The 26,683-nt window shown below is 35.1% G+C and overlaps 1 protein-coding gene across 1 annotated transcript in view; it reads left to right on the top strand.

Annotated features, from left to right (window-relative positions):
* The window catches only part of COL4A5 (collagen type IV alpha 5 chain), a gene marked incomplete at its 3' end in the record, with an annotated part of 248,542 nt that overhangs the window by 160,781 nt on the left and 61,078 nt on the right, over positions 1-26,683 (top strand). Inside the window, exons 20-30 of the mRNA XM_008072191.2 lie at positions 2,292-2,465; positions 2,800-2,883; positions 7,574-7,666; positions 9,053-9,123; positions 9,396-9,587; positions 10,481-10,649; positions 13,370-13,462; positions 13,554-13,658; positions 15,065-15,162; positions 19,195-19,345; positions 24,135-24,248. Of these exons, the coding sequence (XP_008070382.1) occupies positions 2,292-2,465; positions 2,800-2,883; positions 7,574-7,666; positions 9,053-9,123; positions 9,396-9,587; positions 10,481-10,649; positions 13,370-13,462; positions 13,554-13,658; positions 15,065-15,162; positions 19,195-19,345; positions 24,135-24,248 (1,344 nt within the window). The remainder of the gene's footprint in view (positions 1-2,291; positions 2,466-2,799; positions 2,884-7,573; positions 7,667-9,052; positions 9,124-9,395; positions 9,588-10,480; positions 10,650-13,369; positions 13,463-13,553; positions 13,659-15,064; positions 15,163-19,194; positions 19,346-24,134; positions 24,249-26,683) is intronic.

The raw sequence follows: 26,683 nt of genomic DNA, 5'->3' as shown, positions 1-26,683 counted from the left end.
TCGGAAGGCTGAGGCGGAAGGATCGCCGGAGCCCAGCAGGCGAGGCCGCGGAGGCCGGGAGCGGCCACTGCACTCCAGTCTGGGCGACAGAGTGAGACTCCAACTCAAAAAAAAAAAAAAAAAAGAGGAATTAATAATAAAATCACCCATAATTTTTACATTTGTATATCAAGAAACATAATTATAAATAACTCTAGACATAAAAAGGAAACAGAAATGGAAATGAAAAACTACTGAATGTTAAGCAATAGTGAAAGCACCTTACAAGAAAAATCACTGAATATAACCAAAACAGTGCCCCTAACACAAAATTAGGAAGGCTAAAAGTAAATGAGCTAAGTTTAACACACACACACACACACACACACACACATACACACACACACACACAAACAAAGCCGAAGGAAAAACATGGGAAATATTTTTTTAAAACCTGGTAAAGGTAAAATTAAAATTAATAAGAAAATTAAAAATTATACTTGAATAGGGAAATTCAAAGATGAAACTTTGAATGAGAAGATTCAGAAATGAGCAAAACTTCGCAAATGCAATCAGGATAAAAACAAAAGAAGGCACAAATAAAATTAGTGAATGAAAGGGATTTTTTTCTTAATTAAATCTTAAAATTTTTAATTATAAAAAACTATAAAACTATAGAAATTCCAGGTGAAATATAAACAAATCATGAAACAGAAAACAGATTACTTAAAATTGTCCTGAGAAAGTAGGAAACCTAGGTATATCAATTACATAGAAGATTTTGAAATGTTAAAGATCTCCATAAGCAAACATTGGTTGTATGTGAGGTTTTATAGTTTTATGGATGAATTCTATCACGCTGTTAAAAAACAAATTATTTCTAAATTTTAATGCCAGAAATAACTGTAATTCTATCTCATTTATGAATGTAGAAACAATACTTCTAAATATACTATTATAAAATTAATCAAGAAGTTTATTAAATTGTTTGACATTATGATCAAGTAGATTTTACCCCAAGATTGAGAGGATGGTTTAACATTACTATGTTGACTACATTAACAAAGTGAAAGAGAGTAGGCCAATAGATGAAGATAAATCAGTCAATAAAATTCAATAACCATTCATTTTTAGAGTAAAAACAAACTCTTAAACTAGGATTAAACGAGTGTTAACTTGTGAAGGTATCTATAAGACTGTGTTGGTGAGATATTGAAAACATTCTTATTCAAGTCAGAAATAAGATAATGATACTCAGAGTTGCCAATGCTGTTTGTTCTATCTCCAATGACTAGTAGAAATCTTAGTCATTACACAACATCTGGAAGAAAAAAGAGGTGTAAGCCCAAATTTTTGTTATCCACAGACCATGTGATTATCTACTAGAAAACTTAAAAGAACTAAATGACAAATTACAGAATTTAACTTAAAAAAATATGTACAAGGTGGCCAGATATGAGTAGCATACTTAAAATAATTTGCCTTCCTCTATACCAGCCAACATAGAAAAAATTCCAGTTAACAATAGTTAATAGTATTAAAATTCACAGTACTAATAAAATAAACCCAAGAATAGCCCCTAAAAGATGTGTTAGACCTCTTTGCAGAATTTTATGAATGTTTATAAAATAAAATAAAATTACTAAGTAAATGCAGACAAATAATTACTTGATGTGAGAAATTAATATTATAAACAGTTGATTTTACCAAAAGTTAATCTTTAAATTTGAATTAATCACATTCAAAATTCCAACGGTTTTTTAAAAATGAAACGAACAAGCTGATTCTAAAATTCATTTCGAAGAGTAAATTTATAAGTGTAGTGAAGATCGCTTGAAAAAAGAACAAAGATGGATTTATTTTCCTTACCAGTTTTGAACACATTATAAAACTGAATAGTGTAACTAAAAAGTGTATTAACAGTGTAGGACTAAACAGTGGAACAGAATAATATCCAGAAACAGAGTCATATTTATATGGGAACTTTGAAATGCCTCTTTTTCTCTTGTTAATGACTTCTTGGTATTTTTGAGATTAAAAGATCATAGTGTCAAAGAGCGGGGTCAAGAGTTATTAGTAACTTCCAAAAGTAAATTTAAATTATTGTTTTCTACCCTCAAGCTATTACTTTCATTGTTTGAAGCTCTTCATCCTTTTTTCAAATATTGTTTCTCATAGAAAAAAAAGAACATATTCAGAATGATATGTGAAAGGAAGATCTTATTATCTAATGTCTTATTGAGTACTGAGGTAACATCTCTAAAATAAGGTCATTTTGATTACTTTAATGGGGACTTTAAAAAAAATCTTAGGGCCTGCAGTTATGGGTCCTCCTGGTCCCCCTGGATTTCCTGGCGAAAGGGGTCAGAAAGGTGACGAAGGCCCACCCGGAATTTCCATCCCTGGATCTCCTGGACTTGATGGACAGCCTGGGGCTCCTGGCCTTTCAGGGCCTCCTGGCCCTCCTGGCTCTCGCATGCCTCCCAGTAAGCTATATTTTTTTCCTGTTACGTTCTATTGTTGTTTTTGTTTACTTTATTTATAAGTATATCTAGCTGAAAATTGGCATCATTCTTTGTGTTTCTGATATCTAAGAGAAATTCTATTACTGCCTCTACTTGTGGTCTTTGGTGATTTTTTGATGTTAAAATTTACTCTATAAATTGTGTTTACAACAATATTAGACTTTCCTTTTGCTAATAGGTACTTTAAAGAAGTAACTGAAATAGATACTCTTCTAGCTTCTCAGGCTTTCTTTTCTCTTAGTAGTCTGTATATTTGGTAACAATTAGTTTGCTATCTTTTCTTTATATTACTCAGGTGATGAGATATGTGAAGCAGGTCCTCCTGGCCCTCCAGGAGCTCCAGGTGATAAAGGACTCCAAGGAGAACAAGGAGTGAAAGGTTTGATCTCCAAACATACTCATTCCTTCATTTTCTTCATTCTTTCAAATCATCAGCAAAGTCCCCTGTATCCTCCATCACACCTTAGTCACTCACTCTCACAGTCACATTCCAATACTGTTCATTACCAGTTGTGTTACACTTGCATGATCTTGATTTCATGAATCTCATTTTCTGAATATTATCTTATTTCTAGCTTACTACCTCAATAACCTGACTCCAGCATTACCTCAGCCCCACTGAGACCTACCAACTTTGACTAACCCTCAACTTTTGATGTCCTTTATTCCCTCTTACCCCTGCTTAAATTCTATGATCAGTCATTGTAATCAGCCCCATTCATTAATCCTTGACTCATTTGCCCTGCTCCCACTTCACTGTAGTCACATGGAACAAAAGCATAACCCTGGTAATGCCAGATTTCCATCTCTTCTGAGCCTGCACCTTCTCTTTTTCAAACCTTTAACTTTCTCCCCTATTCTCATTTGAAGTTTCTGATCTTTCCTCGTACTTCATTGACCAATTGAAGTAATAACAAGAGAACTTTTGCAGATTTCCATCATTACATTTACCTACCTACTTACATCTGTGCCCATATATTCTGCCTTCTTGCCTATTGCTGTTACTGCTCCTACCCAAAGCCAATTCTTCTATTTATACAATGGATTCCCATTCCCTCTTATTTCCTCAAGAATTTTGTTCCAGAAAATTTTGCTTCTCCCACATCATTAATCCTTCCCTTTCTACTGGATTATTCCCAGAAGTATATAAATATGCTTTATTCACCTACCTAAAAAGAATACTTTGTGGTAATCCCACTTCCCATGCCAGCTACTGCTCTATTCTTCTCTTATTTGCATCAAAACTCCTTAAGAATTTTCTACTTACGATTTCTAGATATTCTCCTCCCATTTTCTTTTATATGCCAATTAGGATTTCACCCCCTACTCCACTTCTTACTGCCTACCACTCCACAGAGGCTGGTCAAAGTCACCTACAGCCTATATCCTGCTAATCCAAATGTCAAGTCTATCCTTTTCTTATTACTTTTTTGCCTTCCTTAAACAGTTTCTTCACTTGACTTTCAGTACATATATTTTCTGGTTTTGCTCATATCTTCCTGACATGTCTATAACTCACATAACTTCCATATAAATAAAAATACAGAACATTTTAAGGACTCTTCAAGACACTCCTGTGCCCCTACTCAATACCACCAATAGTAATCACTATTTTGTCCCCTAGCATACATTAGTTTGCCTTATCTTGGACTCTGTATAAATGGAATTACACTGTGTGAGTCCTTTTGTGTCTAATTTCTTTAGCTAAATATCCATATTTTTTCTTTGTAACAGTATCTTCCTACCACTCTTTGGTATTTTGTTGTACAAATTTACCTCATTCTATTCATTTTAATGGTGTTGGACATTTGTTCTGGGGTTATTGTTAATAAAGCTGCTGTGAGCATTATTGTACATATTTCTTGTAGGACATAAATGCTAATTTCTTTTGGAGATATGCCTAGGAATGGAATTGCTGGGTTATAGGATAGGGTATAGGTTTTGTTTCATAGATATTGCCAAACCATTTTCCAAAGTGATTTTTAGATTGCCTTTCACTAATGACCCATTGATGATGAACTTATTTTATATAGTTTGTATATTCTCTTTTGTAAAGTGCTTATCTTTTCTACATTTTTAATTTGATTGTTGGCTATGTGTATTATAACTATCTTCTCCTATTCTGCGACTTGCTTTTTTATTTGTCTTTTGTTAAATACCAGGTATTAATTAAATGAAATAAAATTTATTACTGTCCTATTTTATGGTAAGTGTTGCTTATGCCCAGCTTTAAAAATCTTTGCTTATTCCAAAGGCCTAATGATATTCCTCTATGTTTTCTTTTAGATACTTCATTGTTTTACTTTTCACATTTTGATCTTTGATCTATCTTCAATTAATTTTTATATGTAGTTTGAAGAAGGGATCAAAGTTCATTTTTCCCATATGGATATTCAATTGACTCAGCACTGTAGTACAAAAGATCATCAATTCCCCCACTGAACTGCATTAACATTTTTGTTGTACATCATATGACCATATATGTAAGAGTCTGTTTCTGACCACTCTATTCTGTTCTATTGTTCTATCTGTGTCTCCTTGCGCCAATACCAGACTGTCTTAATTTGGCTTTATAGTAAGTCTTGGATAGTCTAGGTTCTTTGCATTTACATTTGCATGTATCTTAGAATTATCTACTCAAATTTTAATTTTGAAATGCCCCAGGGTTCAGTCCTTGTTCCTCTTCTGCTCTCTGTCTAAACTCATTTATCCAGTTGCATGACTTTTCATACCATCCTCTTGCCAGTGATTTCCAAATTCTTGTCTCCTGTCCAGACACGACTCTTTTCCTCTAGATTTGTATATCCAGCTGCCTACTCAACATTTTAACTTGATATCCTGATCAAGTTGGAAGCCCTGATCTCTACTATCGCCTTTTCTGTGATTGCTCCACTCATATCTTTCCCTTCTTACTTAAAAATCAGGCCATTCTAGCCTTCTAGTTGCTCACACTGAAAATCTTGGAGTCATCCTTGATTTCCCTTTTCTTTTGTATTCCATATATGATCCATGAGAACTTCACATTGGCTATATTTTCAGATATATCCAGAGACCAACCAGTTCTGATCATCTTCTCTGGGGCCACTCTGAGATGAGCTACTACCATCTCTCTACTAGATTACTGCGGCAGTAGCCGCTTAAGTGGTTACCCTGTTTCCATCATTGACCTTAGAGTCTATTCTTTTAGGGATGAGTTATATTCATGTTGCCTTTTCTTTTCTTTTCTTTTCTTTTTTTTGAGTTGGAGTCTCACTCTGTCACCCAGACTGGAGTGCAGTGGCCGCTCCCAGCCACCGCAGCCTTGACCTGCTGGGCTCCAGCGATCCTTCCGCCTCAGCCTTCCAAGTAGCCAGAATTACAGGCACGCGCTACCACGCCCGGCTGATTTTTTGATTTATTGTAGAGATGAGGTCTCGCTGCCCAGGCGGGTCTCGAACCCGCGGGCTCAGGCAATCCACTCACCTCAGCCTCCCAAAGGCTCGGGATTACAGGCTGAGCCACCGAACCTGGCTCATGTTGCCTTTTCCATGTAAATTATTCTACTAGACTCTGATTTTATTCACAGCAAAAATCACAGTGTTTACCATGGCCTATATGATATGGTACTCATTATAAACTGGTAACTTTCAGACCTGCTTCCCCTCCTTCACTATACTCCAGCAATCTTGTCTTCTTGTTGTTACTTGTATATGACAAATGTGGCCATACTTTCTGCTTAGAATATTCTGTACTCGATATGCACTTGTCAGATCCTTTACTTTTTGTCTTATATATCATTTTCTCAATTAGGTCTATCTTGACACTCTATGTATTTATTATTTTCGTTTTATTTAAAAAATATGATTCAAGGTCCACTTGTGCCGATTTGTTACATAGTACACTGCGTGATGGTGGATCTTGGGCTCCTATTGAGCCCATCTCCCAGGTGATGGGCAGGGTACCCTATGGGTAGTTTTCCAAACCCTACACCCCTGCCTCCCTTCTGCCTTTAGGAGTGCCCCAGTGTCTCTTGTTCCTAACCTTGTGCACATGTGTGTTCAGTGTTTAGCTCCCACTTATTAAGAAGAATATGCTATATTCAGTTTTCTGTTTCTGTGGTAATTTGCTTAGGATGATAGTCTCTAGCTTCGCCCATGTTGCTGAAAAGAATGTGATTTCATTCTTTTTTTTATGCTTGTGTAGTATTCAATAGTGTATATATACCACATCTTCTTTATGCAGTTCACCATTGGTAGGCACCTAGGTTTGTTATTGTGGTTAGTGCTGTGATAAACATGTAAGTACAGGTATCTTTTTGGGAAAGTGATTTGAGCGCCTTTGTGTATATACCCAGTAGTGAGATTGCTGGGTCAAATGGTAAATCTATGTTTAGTTCTTTGAGAAATCTCTGAACTGCTTTCCATAGGGTTTTACTAGCTTACATTTCCACCAACAGTGTAGGGACGTTCCCTTTTCTCTGCAACATCTGTTGTTGACATTTTAATAAAAGTCATTCTGACTGGTGTGAGATGGTATATCATTATGGTTTTGATTTGCATTTCTGTGATGATTAGTGATGTTGAACATCTTTTCATATGCTCGTTGGTTGCTTGTATATCTTCTTTTGAGAAATGTCTGTTCATGTCCTCTGCCCACTTTTTAATGGTGACCACTCTATTTAAAATTGCAACCTGCCACCCATTCCTGGCATACCCAGTCCCACAAACCCAGCTCTATTTTTCCCTATAAACATAACATCTTTTAATATATGTAAAAATTTTTAGTATATAATGTATTACCTACATAATTTATTATCCCTTCCCACTGGTAGAATATAAATTACATGAAGGCATGGATTTTTTGCCTGTTTGGCTTACCAATGTATCACAGACACCTCGAACATTTCTTGGCACACAGTAGGCACTCAGTAAATATTTGTCAAATGAATTAATTTAAGATATAGGCATCTCTAACCACACTGTTAGGTAGAAATGCTGTCCCTTGATGCTAACTGCTTTAGAACCTATGTAAAGAAGGTATACGTATATACCCTTTCCAATAATATTTGTGTTTTTTTGTTATTTCATTAGGTGACAAAGGGGACACCTGCTTCAACTGTATTGGAACTGGTATTTCAGGGCCTCCAGGTCAACCTGGTTTGCCAGGTCTTCCAGGTCCTCCAGGTACATTCTGCCTCAGGACTACTTTCTAAGATTTTTTTTGCTAGATTTTAGTAAGCTCATAGTTTTAGAATGTTGCCAATTATCTTTTTATGACTGGTCATTCATATCTATAAATAAGTGTTAAATTCCTGTATTTGATATCAAATAAATTACTCTCTTGTTTCTAATACTAGAAACTACCAACATTTTCTATTAAAGTATTTTGACAATATTATTCCAGGAAATATATCTTCCCTATTTCCCATATGGAAAGGAAAATACCTTACACAGAGTCAGCCTTCCTTCTTCCAGAAAACTTGAGGAAAAGTTCATAATGCCTGGTCCCTTAATATAGTTTTTAATGGCAGAGATTCTAGTTATTGAGGATGTATCAGAGCTTCTATTGGAGTTTGGCAATCAAATGCAAATATTCTTCTGTCTCTATATAACTCTTCCCTCTCCATTTCCAATCAAAGTTTGATATCCACGTTTTATAATCTATCAGATCCGCAACTGTTTTACTTAACTGCCTCTTGGGATATCACAACATTATGTTATCTTGAAATCACACTTTATGTCTGAGTTAGGGCTAAGAATAGACACAGATCACTTACCTTTCTGTCTAGTGTATCTGCCAAGGTCACCGATTCATTTGAAACTTGGGAATATGTTCAGCAAGTCTTATAGATGCCACTGGAAGTTAGTAACCTAGCCTTGTCCCTCTAGTTCAGTGGTTCTCAAACTTGGGAGTACATCAGAATTACCTGGCGGGCTTGTTAAAACCCAAAAGTTGATTTCCAGTTGCTGAGTTCCGATTCAATATATCTATAGTAAGGGATCAAGAGTTAGCATTTCTAACTAGTAACCAGGTGATAGGTGATGATGCACCTAGTCCAGGGATCCATTTGGAGCACCACTGCTCTTTAATAATGTTTCCTCTAGTCTTTGGGCTCCAAATATTTCTCAAAAACCAAATGTTAGCAAATGACAAACCAAAGGAAGAACTGGTAAGGTTCTAGAAAAGTTGTATGAGTCAGAACAAAGATATGTAGACCTTTTCCTTAGCTCCTTCTCCCCCTGACAATGGTATGGTTATAGGAGCCCAGGCAACTCTGCACAGTATTTGGTAGTTGAAAGTTCAAGAAAGGCTGCTTTGGAGTTAGAAATATCTAAAACTACACTATTGTATGTAACACAAAATGTTAAATTTATTTGAAAGAAAGGATGATTTCCTCATTTTGAGAACATAACAGAGGAAAGTAAAAATGTGACTTCAGTGGGATTGAATGGGGTTCTTCTTTTTAAAACTTGACTTTCTGACTTGCTGATTTCTATATGAGCTTTGTCGGCAACTCAAGTTGAAAGCACACATTATCATGTGTATGTGTGTGTGTATGTTTGTGTTAGGATCTCTTGGTTTCCCTGGACAGAAGGGTGAAAAAGGGCAAGCTGGTGCAACTGGTCCCAAGGGATTACCGGTAAGTTTTGAGTATATTATAGAACAAAAATAAGTAGAAGGAAGATATTTACATCTTGATTTTCACATATATACATATAAACATATATAATTGTAATGTATTTGATTCTTTGACTCACATGCCTTACTTGGTTCAGTCCTTTGTACACTAAATTTTATTGGGTGGGTTGATGGGATAGACTAGAGAGAAGAAAGTATTAGAAAAAAGAGAAACTGATCTTCTTTATATTGTCCTTCTTTTTCTATTCTTTCTCTTTTTTTGTACCCCTTCAGGGCATACCAGGAGCTCCAGGAGCTCCAGGATTTCCTGGATCTAAAGGTGATCCTGGTGACATCCTCACTTTTCCAGGAATGAAGGGTGACAAAGGAGAGTTGGGTACCCCTGGAGCTCCAGGACTTCCTGGTTTACCTGGCACCCCTGGACAGGATGGATTGCCAGGGCTTCCTGGCCCTAAAGGAGAACCTGTGAGTTGGTTTCATGTTTTTGGTTTTGTGATGTCAAATTGTTATTTAGAAATGTCTCCTAAATTAATTCAAAGGATGGACCTGGTGCTGAGATGAACACCCAATTTATGCTTAAAAGAATGTGGTTTACAGTAATAGTACATTGTTACTGACCATGTAGGACTTCTTTGCTACTGTATTCTTTCAATTGTTTTATGAACTTCTTAGTCCATTATGTTATTTAGTAATATTGACTATAAATAGGGCAGGAGGTTGAAACATTTATGAGTCAGTGTGAGGTTCCCCATCTCTCACCATACATATCCTTGTCTGCATTTATTTAGACTTGACAACCAGAAATCTAACTTGGCTTTCATATGTAGTAAGCTTACAGGTTAGTATGAGTAGTGGCCATGTTCAATGTGCCTCAGAACTAAAAGATTGAATATAAGCTAACAGAGCCTCATTTTGTACACAACACATAGCTCAGGATATTTAGGTGGGAAATGATATAATATGCTATTTAGACTTTAACTTTCTTGATTTATACTTGAATATAAACTTCATAAGGGCAGATATTTTTGTCTTTTTAAATTTTCTGTTATATCCTCAGTACTTGGCACATTATAGGAGCTCAAATATATTTGTTGAAGAAACGAATAAGTGTTGTGTTCACACATACCATCCCATAAGCTTATACAGCTTTTCTTTCCACAGTGAAGAGTATTTTTTTTAGCTTTAAAATGTTTTATTTTAATGATGTGGAGTACATTTCAGGGTTAGGTATACAACTGAACTTATACAGCTTTTAGAAGAACTATTTGAGGCTATATCATTTCCCTAATTATATTTAGTAATACTCACCCATCTATGTTATATCTATGTTTTTCTGTATTAAACTTTTCCCTTTTCAGGGTGGAATTGCTTTTAAGGGTGAAAGAGGTCCCCCTGGGAACCCAGGTTTACCAGGCCTCCCAGGGAATACAGGGCCTATGGGCCCTCCTGGTTTTGGCTCTCCAGGCCCAATAGGTGAAAAGGGCATACAAGGTGTGGCAGGAAATCCAGGCCAGCCAGGAATACCAGGTACGTTTACTGTGACTGATTGTTTTGTTTTAAATTTGGTGCTATAAAACAGAAATGGAGACTTTGTCGAAGATGAGGTGGTTAAGGAATATATTCTCTTTTGGTCACTCAGCTTCAAAGTTCCTTAGCAAGCAAATACAATGTGTTTTTTTTAAGGATTTCTCTTTAATGTTCTTTATTTTCGTTGTTGTTATTTTTGTTCTTTTTAAGTATGTGATATATTATGCAAAGCTTAAAAATAATTATAATGGAAGCACACATGTGACTATGTGACTACCACACACATTAAGAAATAAAACATTGCCAGCCTTGCAGAAACCCCTCTTTCCCCTTTCTGGATCATAATCCCCTTCCTCCTCTTTACTATCCTGACTTTTGCATAATTTCTGTTACCCTGTAGTTTTATGACCTATGTATGCATTTCTAAGTAGAGTATTTTAATTTTGTTTCTTTTTGAACTTCACATTAATGGAATCATAAGGTAAATGTTGCTTAGGTTAACTTTGTTATAGCTATAGTATATTCATTTTCACTGCTATATAGTATCCCATCGTATGTATGAGTGTGTATATGTGTGTGTATATCACAAATAAGCCATCCATTTTATTGTTAAAGGTCAATTGAGTTGTTTACAATTCAGGTCTATTATGAATAACATTTCTATGTACCATTTTATATAGAGATCCTGGCGTCCATGCACTCACACTTCTATAGAGCAGAGGTTGGCAAACTATAGCCCAAGGACCAAATCCAGCCTACCATCTGTTGTTACAAATAAAGTTTGTTTGAACACATCCCTGCCCATTCACAATTGTGGTTGCATTTGCACTATAACTGCAGAATTGAGTAGTTGATTCAGATGTCATATAGTCCACAAAGCTTAAAGTATTTACTGTCTGGTCCTTTACAGAAAATGTTCATCAATTCCTGGGCTAAGGTATATATTTAAGATTAGCATTTTCGGAGGATGGGATAAATACATTTTCACCTTGACTAAATAATTCCAAACTATATCCAGAGCAATCGCACCAATTTATATGAGCACAAGTAGTGCTGGAGATTTCTTGTTGCTCTGCATCCTCACAAACATTTTGTATTGTTAGACATATTTTTGCCAGTCTGTTGAGTATGATAAAAGTCATGGCAGTTTTATTTTTGCTTTTTTCTGATTACTTTAAAATATAGCTTCTTTTCATATATTTATCGGCCATTAGAATTTCAATTTGTGAAATGCCTATTCAAATGTTTTGACCATTTTTTATTGGATTATTTCTTTTATTTATTTAGGGGAGTTATTTATATATTCTATGTTTCAGTTCTTAGCTATATATGTTGCAAAAAATTTTACTCATCGTGGCTTGCCATCTTCACTCTCTTTATGGTAATTTAATAAACATAAATCAAATTTTATGTAGTCAGATTTACCAATCTGTTCTTTCATGGTTAGTGCTTTATGTGCCATGTTTAGGAAATTCTTCTTTTTCCTGGGCCCATTTCAAACCCCTGTCTTAATTAATGAGAAGTAAATATACTTGGACTTGGCACACATAAAACCTAAAGGTACTGTTAACCAAAAAGTATTTTCCCTGTTTACTACAGTTTGATTCTTTTAGACTCTTTTGATCTATATTATATATATATATATATAGGGTTGGAGTCTCACTCTGTCACCCAGACTGGAGTGCAGTGGCCTCTCCTGGCCACTGCAGCCTCGACCTGCTGGGCTCTGGCAATCCTTCCGCCTTAACCTTCCAAGTAGCTGGAACTACAGGCGCACACTACCACACCCGGCTAATTTTTGGATTTATTGTAGAGATGAGGTCTCACCAAGTTGCTCAGGCGGGTCTCGAACCTGCAGGCTCAGGCAATCCACTCACCTCAGCCTCCCAAAGTGCTGGGATTACAGACTGAGCCACCGAGCCCAGCTTAAAAAATATTTTTATAGTTAACATCTTGCCACGGTTTTCCAGAGAAACAGAATCAATAGGATAGATGGAGAAAGAAGAGAGGAGAGGATAGGAATGGAGAGGAAAGAGAGATATGATTTATTAGGAGAATTGGCTCACAGAATTATGGAGACTGAGAAGTCTCATAGTAGGCCACCTACACACTGGAGAATTGGAAAACAGGTAACATGATTCAGTCCAAGTCTGAAATTCTGAGAACCTGGGTGACAGCTGGTGCAAGTCCCAGAGTATGAAGGCCAGAGAACATGCAGTTTTCATGTTCAAGGAGAGGAGAAGATGAGTGTCTGGGCTCCCAAAGAAAAAGCGAATTCACATTTTCTCTGCCTTTTTGTTCCATCTGGGCCCTCAGCTGATTGGATGGTGCCTGCCTACACTAGGTAAGGGCAGATCATCCTTACTCAGTCCACTGATTCAAATGCCAGTCTCTTCCAGAAACACCTTCACGGACATAGTCAACAGTAATGCTTTACCAACTCTATCTCCTAATATAGTCAAGTTAACACCTAAAATTAACCATCACACATCTTTAATCATGGGAACTCTTAAAGCTGTCATCTCCTTTTACTCTTTGAAATTTTATGCTTTTTTGGAATATCTTCCTTTAATATATTATATAGAATTGTTTTTCTTGTGAATTTCTGTTAGTTTATATTTTCAAAATATTATTGATGATATCTTTTTTGTTTTAAATTGTAAGAGATCTTAAGCCAAGTAAACACTTCTCATTCAACACTGAATCACTCTTGTTCTCAGGTCCTAAAGGTGATCCAGGTCAGACCATAACCCAGCCAGGGAACCCCGGCCTGCCTGGTAACCCAGGCAGAGATGGTGAAGTAGGTCTTCCAGGTATGAAAGGAATTAATTTAAAAACTTCTTCAACACTACTGGCTTCTTTCTTTTAGAATTTCCCTTTCAAAAAACTGCTGTTTCTCCACAGGTGACCCTGGACTCCCAGGCCAACCAGGCTTACCAGGTATACCTGGTAGCAAAGGAGAACCAGGTATTCCTGGAATTGGGCTTCCTGGACCACCTGGTCCCAAAGGTATGTTGAAATGGGTAGTGGGCAGGGTAGGTTAGCTGATTAGTTTGACATTATTCTGTGATATACTTGATTCACCAAATAAAATATGTTAATTGTAGCTTTTTTCTGTGTGCTATAAAGAATGTAAATGCAGAGCCACCCTGTGTATGCACTCCAAGTTTATTATGTTTATCTAAAACAATATGGTCAAAAAAAATGCCTAAATTGTAGATAAGCAAAAATGATATATAAGCTTTAAAAATCATGAACTTTGTTGTCTTTTGTGTTCGCCACTGTATTCTCAGGGCTTAAAACAGTTCCTGGCACATAGTAAGTACTCAGTAGATATTTGTTGAATTAATGGATTGTATTAGACAGAAAACAGAATTATTGTATTGCATATCCAAACAATGTTTCATCCTAAATAATATTTTCCTGATTTATTGAAATTTTTAAGGCTGTTGGTTAAATTCTGCTTTATTTCTCACAGAATTTATTCTCATGAATGGTAAGAGTACATATTGGTCTGAGGACAGTCTTTAAACATATCCTTATTTATGACAACTGCTTTCAAAAGTGTCAGGTTTGATTTTAGTGTGTAGGTGTATATAATATAAGCAATTATTTTTAGCTCATTTCCAGAGTTATATGGTAGGCCTTATAGCATACTATATTCAGATGTTAGTAGAAGAAAAGTTTTTCTGTGTTTTCTGTGTTCTGGACTCATTCCCTACATTTAGTTATTTCTTATTACATAATAACCCTCATTTTTCTTTAGAAGAATGTAACTTCTACACACATTAGCTGTATGTATAAATAACAGGATCTTAAGGTGATTAAGAAGGTATATCAGGTATCTGTAAGGCTTGATCCTAAGTAGTCATATATAATGTCATTGTGCTTTTAATATCTTACTTTAGTCACTAAGCATGATTGAACAAGTTGAGAATATGTATTTGAGAATTTGGATATCTTTCTTTTTTTTTTTTTTTCAATTCTGTCTACTTTATTTGAATGTTCCTAACTTGAAATGAGCATCTCTACCTCTTTGCCCTCTTTGCTGATATAATTTTATCTGCCTGCTCCCTGAATGTTGGTTTAGGCCTCATTTTTCTTGTCTTTTTATTCCTCACATACTCTTTGGGTAATCTTAACCACTCCAAGATTTGATTGTCATCAATGAACTAATGACTTAAATTATGTACAGACTTTTGTCCACTTTCTCATGTTCTAGACTTGTGTATCCAAGTGTTTCAATTTAAATGTCCAATAGAAGTAAAAAGATTAACATACCCCAAACAGAACTCTACTTCATTTGTCAGTTTCCTGTTTCTCCTCTTCCTTGTTCTATAATCCCTGCTGTGATTTCTGGTATCATTATCTAAAGTGCCTTCTCTTTGAGGATTAAAAAATGACTTATTTTATAGGTTTCCCTGGAATTCCAGGACCTTCAGGACCACCTGGGACCCCTGGAAGAATTGGACTAGAAGGTTCTCCTGGGCCACCTGGCTTTCCAGGACCAAAGGTTTGGGACATTTTAAATTGCTCCTTCTTATTTCTCTACCTTTTCTACCTTCTTTATTTTTAGCTCTCTATTTTGACTCAAACATCATCTCAGATCTTCACTATATAGATAAAACTTAACTGATTATATTGTCATTTTAAAATATCTAACCCCAAATCATCTTTTAATAGTCCAAGAGGTCATATTGGGAGTGCAGAAATTTCTGAACTTATTTTCAAGTGGCCAGCATTTTGATTAGAGTAGAAAATATAGGCATATCTTGGAGATATTGCAGATTTGGTTCCAGACCACTGCAATAAAGTGAATATCACAGTAAAGTGAGTCACACACATTTTTTGGTTTCCAAGTGTATATGAAAGTTGTTTATACTATATTGTATTTTATGAAGCGTGCAATAGCTTGTGTCCAAAAACAATATACATACCTTAACTTGAAAATAGTTTATTGCTAAAAAGTACTAATGATTATCTAAGCCTTCAGCAAGTCATTGTTTTGCTTTTGGAGGAGGGTGTTGCTTCAGTGTTGATGGCTGCTGACTGATCAGGGTGGTAGTTGCTGAAGGTTGCGGTAACTGTGGCAATTTCGTAAAATAAGGCAGCAGTGAAGTTTGCCACATTGATTGACTCTTCTTTGCACAAAAGGTTTATTTGTAGCGTATGATGCTGTTTGGTAGAATTTTATTGATAGTAGGATATGTTTCAAAACTAGAGTCAATCGTCTCAAACCCTGCTGCTGTTGTATCAGTTAAGTTTATATAATATTCAAAATATTTTATTGTCATTTCAACAATTTTCACAGCATCTTTATCAGGAGTAGATTCCAAATCCAAAAAACCAATTTATTTGCTTATCCATAAGAAGCAACTCTTCATCCATTAAAGTTTTACTGTGAGATTGCATCAGTTCAGTCATATCTTAGGACTCCAAGTTCTAATTCCCTTGCTAGTTTCACCACATCTGCAGTTATTTCCTGCACTGAAATTTTGAACCCCTCAATGTCATCCATGAGATTTGGAATCAGCTTCTTCCAAACTCTTGTTAATATTGATATTTTCACCATTTACCATGAATCACAAGTGTTCTTAATGGCATCTAGAATGGTGAAGCCTTTCCATAAAATTTTCTTTTTTTTTTCTTTTTTCTCTTTTAAATTCTTTATTTTAAAGATGTGGGGTACAATTCAGGGTTAGATATACAAATGTTCATTATGCAGGTACCCTTGTTGATTAGGTGTGCCCCCCCTCCGCCAGCAGATTCCTACTACTGCCAATTCCGCCTCCCCCCACCCCATCAACAGCAGTTTCCTGCTATTGCCAGTACTTTTCTTATAGTATTACGATAATTGTTCAAGGTCTGCTTATGAGTGAGAACATGTAATATTCAGTTCTTTACTTTGCCCAGATCCATCAGAGGAATCACTATCTATAGCCTTATGAAAAGTATTTTTTATATAATGATTCAAAAGTCAAAATTACTTATGATTCATGGACAGAACAATGGTTATTGTATTAGCAGTCATGAAAACAACATTTATCTTCTTGTACATCTCCATTAGAGCTCTTTGGTGACTAAGTGCATTATAAGTGAACAGTAATATTTTGAAAGAAATCTTTTTTCTTGTAGTAGATCTCAACAAAGGGCTTAAAATATTCAGTAAACCATGCTATAAACAAAAGTACTGTCATCCAGGCTTTGTCGTTCCTTTGTAGAGCACAGGCAGATTCGAATTTAGCGTAATTCTTAAGAGTTCTAAGATTTTTGGAATGGTAAATGAGCATTGGCTTCAACTTAAAGTCACCAACTGCACTAATCCCTAACAAGAGAGTCAGCCTGTCCTTTGAAGCTTTGAAGCCGGGCATTAACTGAACCTCTCAAGCATGAAAGTCCTTCATTGCATCTTCTTCCAATAGAAGGCTGTTTCATCTACATTGGAATTCTGTTGTTTAGTTTAGCCACTTTCATCAATGATGTTAGCTAGGTCTTCTGCATAACTTACTGAAGCTTCTTTATCAGCACTTGCTGTTTCACCTTACATTTTTATGTTATGGAAACAGCTTCTTTTCTTAAACCTCATGAACCAACCTCTGCTACCTGCAAACTTTTCTTCTGCAGCTTTCTCACCTCTCTTGGCCTTAATAGAATTGAAGAGAGTTAGAGCTTTTCTTGGGATTAGGCTTTGGCTTAAGGGAATGTTGCAGCTGGTATGATCTATCCAGACCACTAAAACTTTCCTCCTATCAACAATAAGTCTGTTTGCTTTCTTCTCATTTGTGTGTTCACTGGAGGAGAACTTTTAATAACTTTTGAGAACTTTTCCTTTGCATTCACAACTAACTGGCACAAGAGGCCTAGCTTTCGGCCTGTCTCTACTTCAGCATGCCTTCCTCACTAAGCTTAATCATTACAGGCTTTTGATTTAAAGTGAGAGATGTGTGACTCTTCCTTTCACTTGAAAATAGGTTATTGTGGAGTTGTTAGTTGCTCGAATTCCAATGTAATTGTGTCACAGGGAATAGAGAGGCCCTAGGAGAGAGAAAAATGGGGGAAATGGGCAATCAGTGGATCAGTCAGAATACATACATTTATTAGTTAGGTTCACCATCTTATATGGGTGCTGCTTGTGGTGTTTCAAAACAATTATTAATATCAAAAATCACTGATCACAGATCACAATAGTAAAAAAGTTTGAAATATTGTGATAATTACCCAAATGTGACACAGAAACATGAAGTGAGCACATGCTGTTGAGAAAATGGTGCCAATAGACTTGCCCAACACAGGGCTGCCAAAAACCCAATCTGTAAAAAAATGCAGTATCTGCAAAGTGCAATAAAATAGTGTACAATCCCCAGCTCCCCCGTGCATCTTTATAGAATCACCATCCCGTTTCTTCTCTGTTCATGCCTGTGTGATGATTGGTTGAAATGGTGTTGAATATCATATCAAGACCATACTGTTGCCTTCTGTCCCAATCCCATTGCAGATATATAATGCAAATCACTGCTATTGACATAGTAATGATAATAGTAGATAATACTGTGTTTGAGTTACTTCTCATTCCTTTTGTTATATCTTACCCAATCTCAAACTTTCCTTAGTCAACCTTCAGTAAATTGCTGTGGTATGTAATTACTCTGACTGTTCCTATGCATTTTCTCTGTGCTTAATTGATTTAAACTTTCTGTGCTTCATCATCATTACCTGTTTTCTATGGGAAAAACAGTTAACCATGACCCCAGCTCTCTATTGGTTGTTTTATTGTGTTATGAATATTTTCTTTTTCTTTTTTCTTTTTCTTTTTTGAGTTAGAGTCTCACTCTGTCACCCAGGCTGGAGTGCAGTGTCACACTCGTGGCCACCGCTGCCTCAACCTGCTGGGCTCAGGTGATCCTTCTGCCTCAGCCTTCCAAGTAACTGGAACTACAGGCATGTACCACCACGGCCAGCTATGAACATTTTCAAATGAACAAGACAGTAAAAAGATTAATACAATGTGCTTTCATATTACTGTCACCCAGATTCAACATTATTACAATTTTATCATATTTGTTTCATTTATTCCTTTGGGGGAGTATTTTAACCCAAATCTCAAAATTGTGTCATTGTACTTATAAATATTTCAACATTCATCTCTAAGTAAATGGACATTTTATATAAAAATCACAATGTCATTTTCATACTTAGTCAAATTTAAAAAGCTATTTAGTATCATCTAATAATCAGTCTATAATGACATTTCCTCTCTTGGGTAGACTGTTCTTTAATCTCATGCTCTCTCAGTTATCTCTTTCATATCTTGAAACCAGTCCAACTCATTTAATTTATTTTACTAAAAACCCTGTTTCCCATCCTTCCATATGTTTTCTCCAACATACCAATTATTTTTTATGTAATTATCTTCCTTACTCCCCCAATGGGGAAAAATAAGTATTGTCTTGTATTTTCTGCTTTAAATTATCTGTGGTATACAATAAGCACCAGGAAAGTCATGGGAGTTTTTGTGTGTGTGTGTTTTGTTATGTGTATGCTTAAGGGAGAGCCAGGATTTGGATTGCCTGGGCCACCTGGGCCACCAGGACTTCCAGGTTTCAAAGGAACACTTGGTCCAAAAGGTGATCGTGGTTTCCCAGGACCTCCAGGTCCTCCAGGACGCACTGGCTTGGATGGGCTTCCTGGACCAAAAGGTATGGAGGCTTTTGCTACTTCTCAATTTGCTCTTAACTTTTATAGAAATTGAAACCTTTGGGAAAGTTTATGAATGAGATAAGCTCAATTAACTGGAAAGCCCATACTGCGATTCTGTCACTGCTACACTTTCTTTCTACTCTCTGTTGATTATTTTTGTCTTTTATGTTATTGAGTATATAATACAATCATATATGTGTAAAAGTAACACTAAGAAGTCTTCCTTCCAACCCATCTTCATTCACTCTGTTTCTCTCCATCCCCATATGTACCTATTTGTTAGTTCCTTATTTATCCTCCCAGTATTTCTCTATAAAAATAGTGGCCAGTAAGAATATATTTGTATTTTCTGTATTTCTTAAAGGAGATGATTATCTTTTGGCTTTTTTTGGACTTTACTTATTTCACTTAAATTTGTATTCTGGATATCACTCCATATCAGTCAATAGAGATACTGTTCTTAAGGTGCTAGAAGATACGTGTTTGGGGTAGTCTCCATGTGACCCCTTCATACCTCAAGCATTTGTTATGTTCCCTGCCAGATAATACTTGAATCACTAGAAACACAAAGACATAGATTCTGATCTTGAAGACCTCAGAGATGGCTCTCTACTGTAAGAAAATCTAGGTGGTATCACCATGATAGAGGTTATTTCAATGGGAGCTTTTATGAATATATATCACTAATGTTTTGGATTAGTAGATCACAGCCAAAACTCAACTATCAGATGACAAAGTTTACCTACCAGACGCACACCAATGACTGGGTAGTAGAACTCGGTGACTAAACTGTAGGAAAGGTTGATACAACACTTGCAAAACAATGAAATGACTAATAATAAATGAATAAGGCTAATATCCATCAGGATATATCTCTATGAGGAAGAAAGTATGCTTAAGGCTAAACATTAGAACCAGATTATACAAAAGGGAAAAAAAGAGAATGACTTTGGAAGCATTTAGTTTACTACATATATTATTTTTGTTCAGGGCCTCATCTAGAGGTGTCTAGGGAGATTTTATATAGGAGGTGATACTTGAACTGAATCTTAAGGGAAAGGTATTCCAGGCAGCAGAAGTAACATGCAGAGGTATCATTGTGACAAATAGGATGACATGTTTGGAAATATTGAAAGAAATAAAAAAATACATAATTTATGATAGCCACAAAACATATTTCATACCAATATGACAAACAACTCCATGCTCACAAATTTGACAACTTAGATGAAATAGACCAATCTCTTGAAAGATGCATCTAATGAAGTTATACAAACTATTGAAGCTTGCTGAAGAAGAAATAGATAATCCAGATATCTATTTTTAAAAGTTGAGTTTGGTCAGGCTCGGTGGCTCAGCCTGTAATCCCGCGCTTTGGGAGGCCAAGGTGAGTGAATTGCCTGAGCCCACGGGTTCAAGACCCGCCTGGGCAACTTGGCAAGACCTCATCTCTACAATAAATCAAGAATTAGCCAGGCGTGGTAGTGTGTGCCTGTAGTTCCAGCTACTTGGAAGGCTGAGGCGGAAGGATCGCCTGAGCCTAGCAGATCAAGGCTGCGGTGGCCGGGAGTGGCTACTGCACTCCAGTCTGGGTGACAGAGTGAGACTCCCACTCAAAAAAAAAAAAAAAAGTTGAGTTTGTAGTTAAAAAATCTTCCAATGAAGAAAACTACAAGTCCAGATGACATCACTGGTAAATTCTGACAAACATTTAAAGAATCAATAACACCAACGCACTCTCTTCTCAAAAGAGAAGGGCATGAATCACTTCCCAATCATTATGTGAGACTAGTATTACCTTGATATCAAAACCATGCAAAGTCAATATTTTTAAAAGCTATAGACCGATATCTCTCATGAATGTAGACTTAAAAATTCTCAAGAAGATATTGGCAAATTAAATCAAGCAATATATAGAAATGATTAATGCACTACAATCAAATCAACCTTATCCTTAGAATATGGGCTAGTTCAGCATCTGAAAATCAATGTAATTTGTCATATCAACAGTCTGAAGAAGAAAAACTATATTTTCATCTCAATAAATGCTGAAAATTATTTGATAAAATTCAGCATCCATTCCTGGAAAATATACTCTAAGAAAATCAGAATAGAAAGGATCCTCTTTAGCATGATAAAGGACATTTACAAAATCTTGATCCATTTTATTTAGTGATTAAAGACTAACGTTTTTCCCCCAAAATATAGAACAACACAAAGATATTATTATTGATTATTTTAACTGTCATACTGGAAGTCCTAGCCAATGATGTAAGATAAGAAAAAAATACAGATTAGAAAGTAATAAATGAAACTGTATTTATAAATGACATGATTTTATACTTAGAAAATCCTAATAAGTCTATAAAAAACCTCTTATAACTAAGAGGTGAATTTAGTAGGATCATAGGGCACAAAGCTAATATACAGCAATAAATTTATTTCTATATGCTATCCATGAACAACTAGAAATAAAAACTAAGCAAAAGCAGCATAATTTATAATTGCATCAAATAACATATGCTTAGGTGTGCATAGTTCTAAAAAGTGCAGTATCTGTATGTGAAAAAGTATAAAACACTGTTGACGGAAGTCAGATCTAAATAAATGAAATGATATATTTTATTCATGAACATTGTTACAACATTAGTTCTCTCCAAATTGGTCCACAGAGGAAACATATTTTCAAGGAGAATACAGTAGTAGCTTTTTATTTTAAAATTTATATGGATAAACAAATGACTCAGAATGGCCAAAACAACTTTTAGAAAGAAGTACAAATTTGGGGGATTAACAGTACTTGATTATAAGACTTAATATAAAGTCACAATAATTAAGATAGTGTGATATATGTGAAATATAGACAAATAGATAAATGGAACATAATAGAGAGTCTAGAACTAGATATATATTTGATTTTTGACAAAGTTGCCAAGGCAATTTCAATAGAACAATAAGTCTTTTCAACAAATGATACTAAACATAAAACAATCAGGCATCCATACGCAGAAAACACAAACAAACCGCAGTCTGTACTTCATACTTTGCACAAAATTTAGCTCCAAATGGCTCACAAACCTAAACATAAAATCTAGCATGATCAAACCTCAACACAGGCAGGTGGATTTTTTCTATAAAGAACCAGACGGTAATTATTTTAGTCTTTGTGAGCTACATAGGGTTTCTGTCACATCTTCTTTTTTCTCTGAAAATGTAAAATCCATTCTTAGCGTATAAGCAGTACAAAAACAGGCCTACAGGCCATATTTAGCCCATGGGCAGTACTTCGTCGTCCCTTGTTTTAGATGAAAGCATAAGAGAAAATCTTTGTGATTGGAGGTTAGGCAAAAAATGTTATAACATCAAAAGAACAATTTATAGAAAAACAACATTGATAAATTGGAATTTATTGAAATTAAATGTATTTTCATATCACATATCTAACAAAGTACTTCTAACTAGAATATATAAAGAACTCTCAAAACTCAATAATAAGAGAACAAAAAAACAACTTTTAATAATGCAGATTAAAAAATTGGCAAACAATTTGAATAGATATTTCACCAAAGAAGGCATTCAAATGACTAATAAGCACTTGTAGAGAGATGCTCAATATAATTAGTCATCTGGGAAATGCATGTTTTCCACAATGAGATATCACTACTAACTGTTAGAATTATTAGCTTTTCAAAAAAGAAGAAGGAAAGCTGACAATATGAAGTGCTGCCAAAAATACAGAGTAATATGTAAAATGGTGCAGCCACTTAAAAAAACAGCTTGGTAATTTCTTATAGAGTTAAGCATGGCCTTTCCACATGACACAGCAATTCCACTCCCAAGAAAAATATGAAGTAGCCAAGTCTTGTAGCTCAACACTTATAGCAACTTAACTCATAATCACCCATTGTCCCTCAAATGGTGACAAGATTAACAAAATGTAGCATGTTAATACAATAGAATAGTAATCAGCAATAAAAAGTAACTACAGATACGCACAAAAACATGGGAGAATCTCAAATGCATTTTATTAAGTGAAATAAGAAATACTCAAAAGGCTACATATTGTATAACTGCATTTATATGACATTCTGGAAAGGGAAAAACTGTAAGGCATAAAATATATCAATGTTTGCCAGGGAACTGGGATGTGGGGAGAGGTTGACTACAGGACACAGGGACCTTTTTGGGTTTATGGGAATGGCCTATATTTTTATTATAGTAGTGGTTATATGCTTATATAACTCACCAATGGGTGAATTCTAGTACATGTATAAAATTTTTAAAGTGGGAATGACATGCAGAGAGACAGACATAAGTTGGAGAAGGGGACAGTGAAGTTTCTTATAGCAGGAAGAGATGTTTTGCAGATAATGGGAGAGGCTTGAGCATGTTTACAGGCCACAGCCACGAGTTAGTAAAAAAAAAAAAAATAGAGGTTGAGGGTTATCTACCTTAAAACATGGGTAATTTGAAAACTTATAAATGAATAAATATATGCCCAAGATGAGTTACAAATAGGAGGAATGTGTGGTTTGTAATCTTTTGTATTTGTGAGGTTGGTATAGGCACTGAAGTAGTGCTGAGCATATGTTAAATTATAAGGCTACAACTATTGATGAATTTCCTTTCCTTTACTCTGGATATGTCTGTGTACTTTTCTTGCTAAATGACTGGCCAGTTTTTCAGGATCCCTGCTTAATATGATGTGCCTTTTCACATGGGCATTGTGGTTCCTGAGAACTAGTGGCTCAACTGTTGTTTTAAATATCCAAACTATATTTCTTAAAGGTGATGTTGGACCAAGTGGACAACCTGGATCAATGGGACCTCCTGGGCTGCCAGGAATAGGTGTTCAGGGACCACCAGGACCACCAGGGATTCCTGGACCAATAGGCCAACCTGGTAAGATTGGAGTAAATGTGCATTTTGTAGCACTCATAATATACAGGTTGGTTAACTCATCAATAGCCTGCCTAACAGTCTTCCAGAAAATAGATTTAAGAGATAACACGTCTTTGTATATAATTTTGTAAAAGTGAAGAAGTATAGAGCACAGCATAAGAGCTACTTTAATCCCTGGTATTTTTTTCTTCCTGTCCTTATAAAATCGATCTATTTCTAATAATGTGATTTAACAATTGCAGTGTGTTACTATTAACATGTAATTGTTGAGCCACACATACTTTTGGAAGCATAGACTTAAAAACTTCTAGTGTTGATTGTGTCAGACCTGAGTAACTGTCCAGCATTAATAGATCTCTGTCTGTGGAACCTCTTAACATTTCTTAGCATATGAGAACTAGAGATAGAATTCAGAAGAAAAACATCTGTAAAAATATATTTCAGACATTCTCATTTCCTTTAACAAAAAATAAATGGGTTGTTTTTTTTTCCTTTTGGACCCCAAAGCAGTAATCACTTTACAACTTACCAGCATACTAAACTTTTGTATTTAATATTTTGAATTGAATATTCAAACAAGTTTGTCAACATGTAACCTAATGGATTTGCCTCCATAAGTAGAGAATCATGTGGTTCCTCAAAGTTTAGGTGAGAGCATATTCAGTTTGTGGATTCTGAGCTGCTTAGTGATGTGAATTCTTGTTATCTAAATCTAGGCAAGCACAATAAGAGCCACGGTGAGGCCAGCATTATGTTATTGCAAAATACTGTAATAATTCATAAAATTAAAATAAATATAGACCATTTAATCATTTTTTAGTACACATGAATACATCAGAAGGCTTAAACACATAGTTTAGATGTGCATACATTTACTTCAAAGCAATGAAAATATATTTTCTGATCTTAAATGGCAATGGATATTTTGTTAGCTATTTTGCTAAAAATCTAGAAACACAAGTGAACAATATAAAAAACCTGTAAAGCAAATGTTATTTTATTTTTGTCCTGTTTTATAAATTTATTTTATGGCACATTATACCTTTTAATGGCCTTTGACATGTCACTATTGATTTTTAAATTTAAAAACTTGGAATGTTGCTTTGAACCAGGTTATTATAAAATAGCTGCTTTATCATTTATGGGAAAAAAACTTTTCTGTACAACTAGGATAGCTAGTTTTCCTGAGAAAAATTATTTATTTTTAAGTTTGTCCATTAAAAACTTGACCTGCCTTTTCACAAAGATGGATAAAATGAATTTATCATTTGTGTTTTGTCATTTATTTTAGTCCCAAAAAGTGCATCAAGTTTTGGAAGTATTTTGAATTCTTAAATCACAGCTAAGTAAATAAAAAAGAGACCATCATTAATACCAATTTGGACAAAATACTAATATGTTTAGGTATACATCATGCTTTCTCAAATTTACTCAATAACTTGCAGTATTTCATTCATCTAATGTTCTCTCTCTCCTTTCTCCCTCTCTCTCTTGCAACTGATATATAGATTTAAATTATAGATATTGATTTATAAAGTCTAGATAGGATGTATAGAAAGAAAAGTAATAATAATTTTATCTATTTTATCTTTTTTTAAATACATGTACTGCCATAGAATTCAAGATATTAAAACTAATATGGTTCAACAAACGAAATTAACAGTAAGCAGCATGAAAGCATATTGAATTTACTCTTAATATAGAAATGTTCTCAAATCACTTTTCTACCACAAGATGGACCACATTACATATTTGATAAAAGTCATGTGTACTTTTAAAGTATATTTTACTTATATCACCAAAACAGAATACTCTCTTAGACCATTTCTAAAATATCATAATTTCTGTAAATACATCTCAGTAATATGGTGATCAGCAAGAATATTGCTAATATCTTGATAAACCTGATATATGCTGCAGGGCTGAAATTCTAGCAATGTTTTCTGTAAGAAGCATATTTAATATACTTGTTTCATTTTGCAATAGAAAACAATCCAAATTATTATATATTATCTCTTTAGTGTAAAATGTTTGTGTTCTGCTTTTCAGTCTTTGCTTTTGACTCTAGTTTTCTATTATTATTTAATTAAGCTTTTGCTATTTGCCCTTCTCTTTTCCAAGGTAGACTATACAGTTTAACACATATTTATAAATTAATGTACCATTTACTATTAATTTCTCATTTGATAGCAGGGATATAAAAGAACATTGCCAAGGGAGTAGAGACAAAATACTTTTCATTTCATAACCTGCCAACTCGGGCAAAAATGAAGGTTGTTGATTCTTATTATTTAGGTTGACCATTAGCTAGAAGATTTATGATTTATTGAATTTTTTTTTTTGAGTTGTAGTCTCATTCTGTCACCCAGACTGGAGTGCAGTGGCCGCTCCCGGCCACTGCAGCCTCGACTTGCTGGGCTCCGGCGATCCTTCCG

The sequence above is a fragment of the Carlito syrichta genome, unplaced genomic scaffold, assembly GCF_000164805.1.
Source record: "Carlito syrichta isolate Samal-C Ts95f unplaced genomic scaffold, Tarsius_syrichta-2.0.1 Scaffold314870, whole genome shotgun sequence".
NCBI lineage: Eukaryota > Metazoa > Chordata > Mammalia > Primates > Tarsiidae > Carlito > Carlito syrichta.
This window is presented reverse-complemented; position numbering and strand designations above follow the sequence as displayed.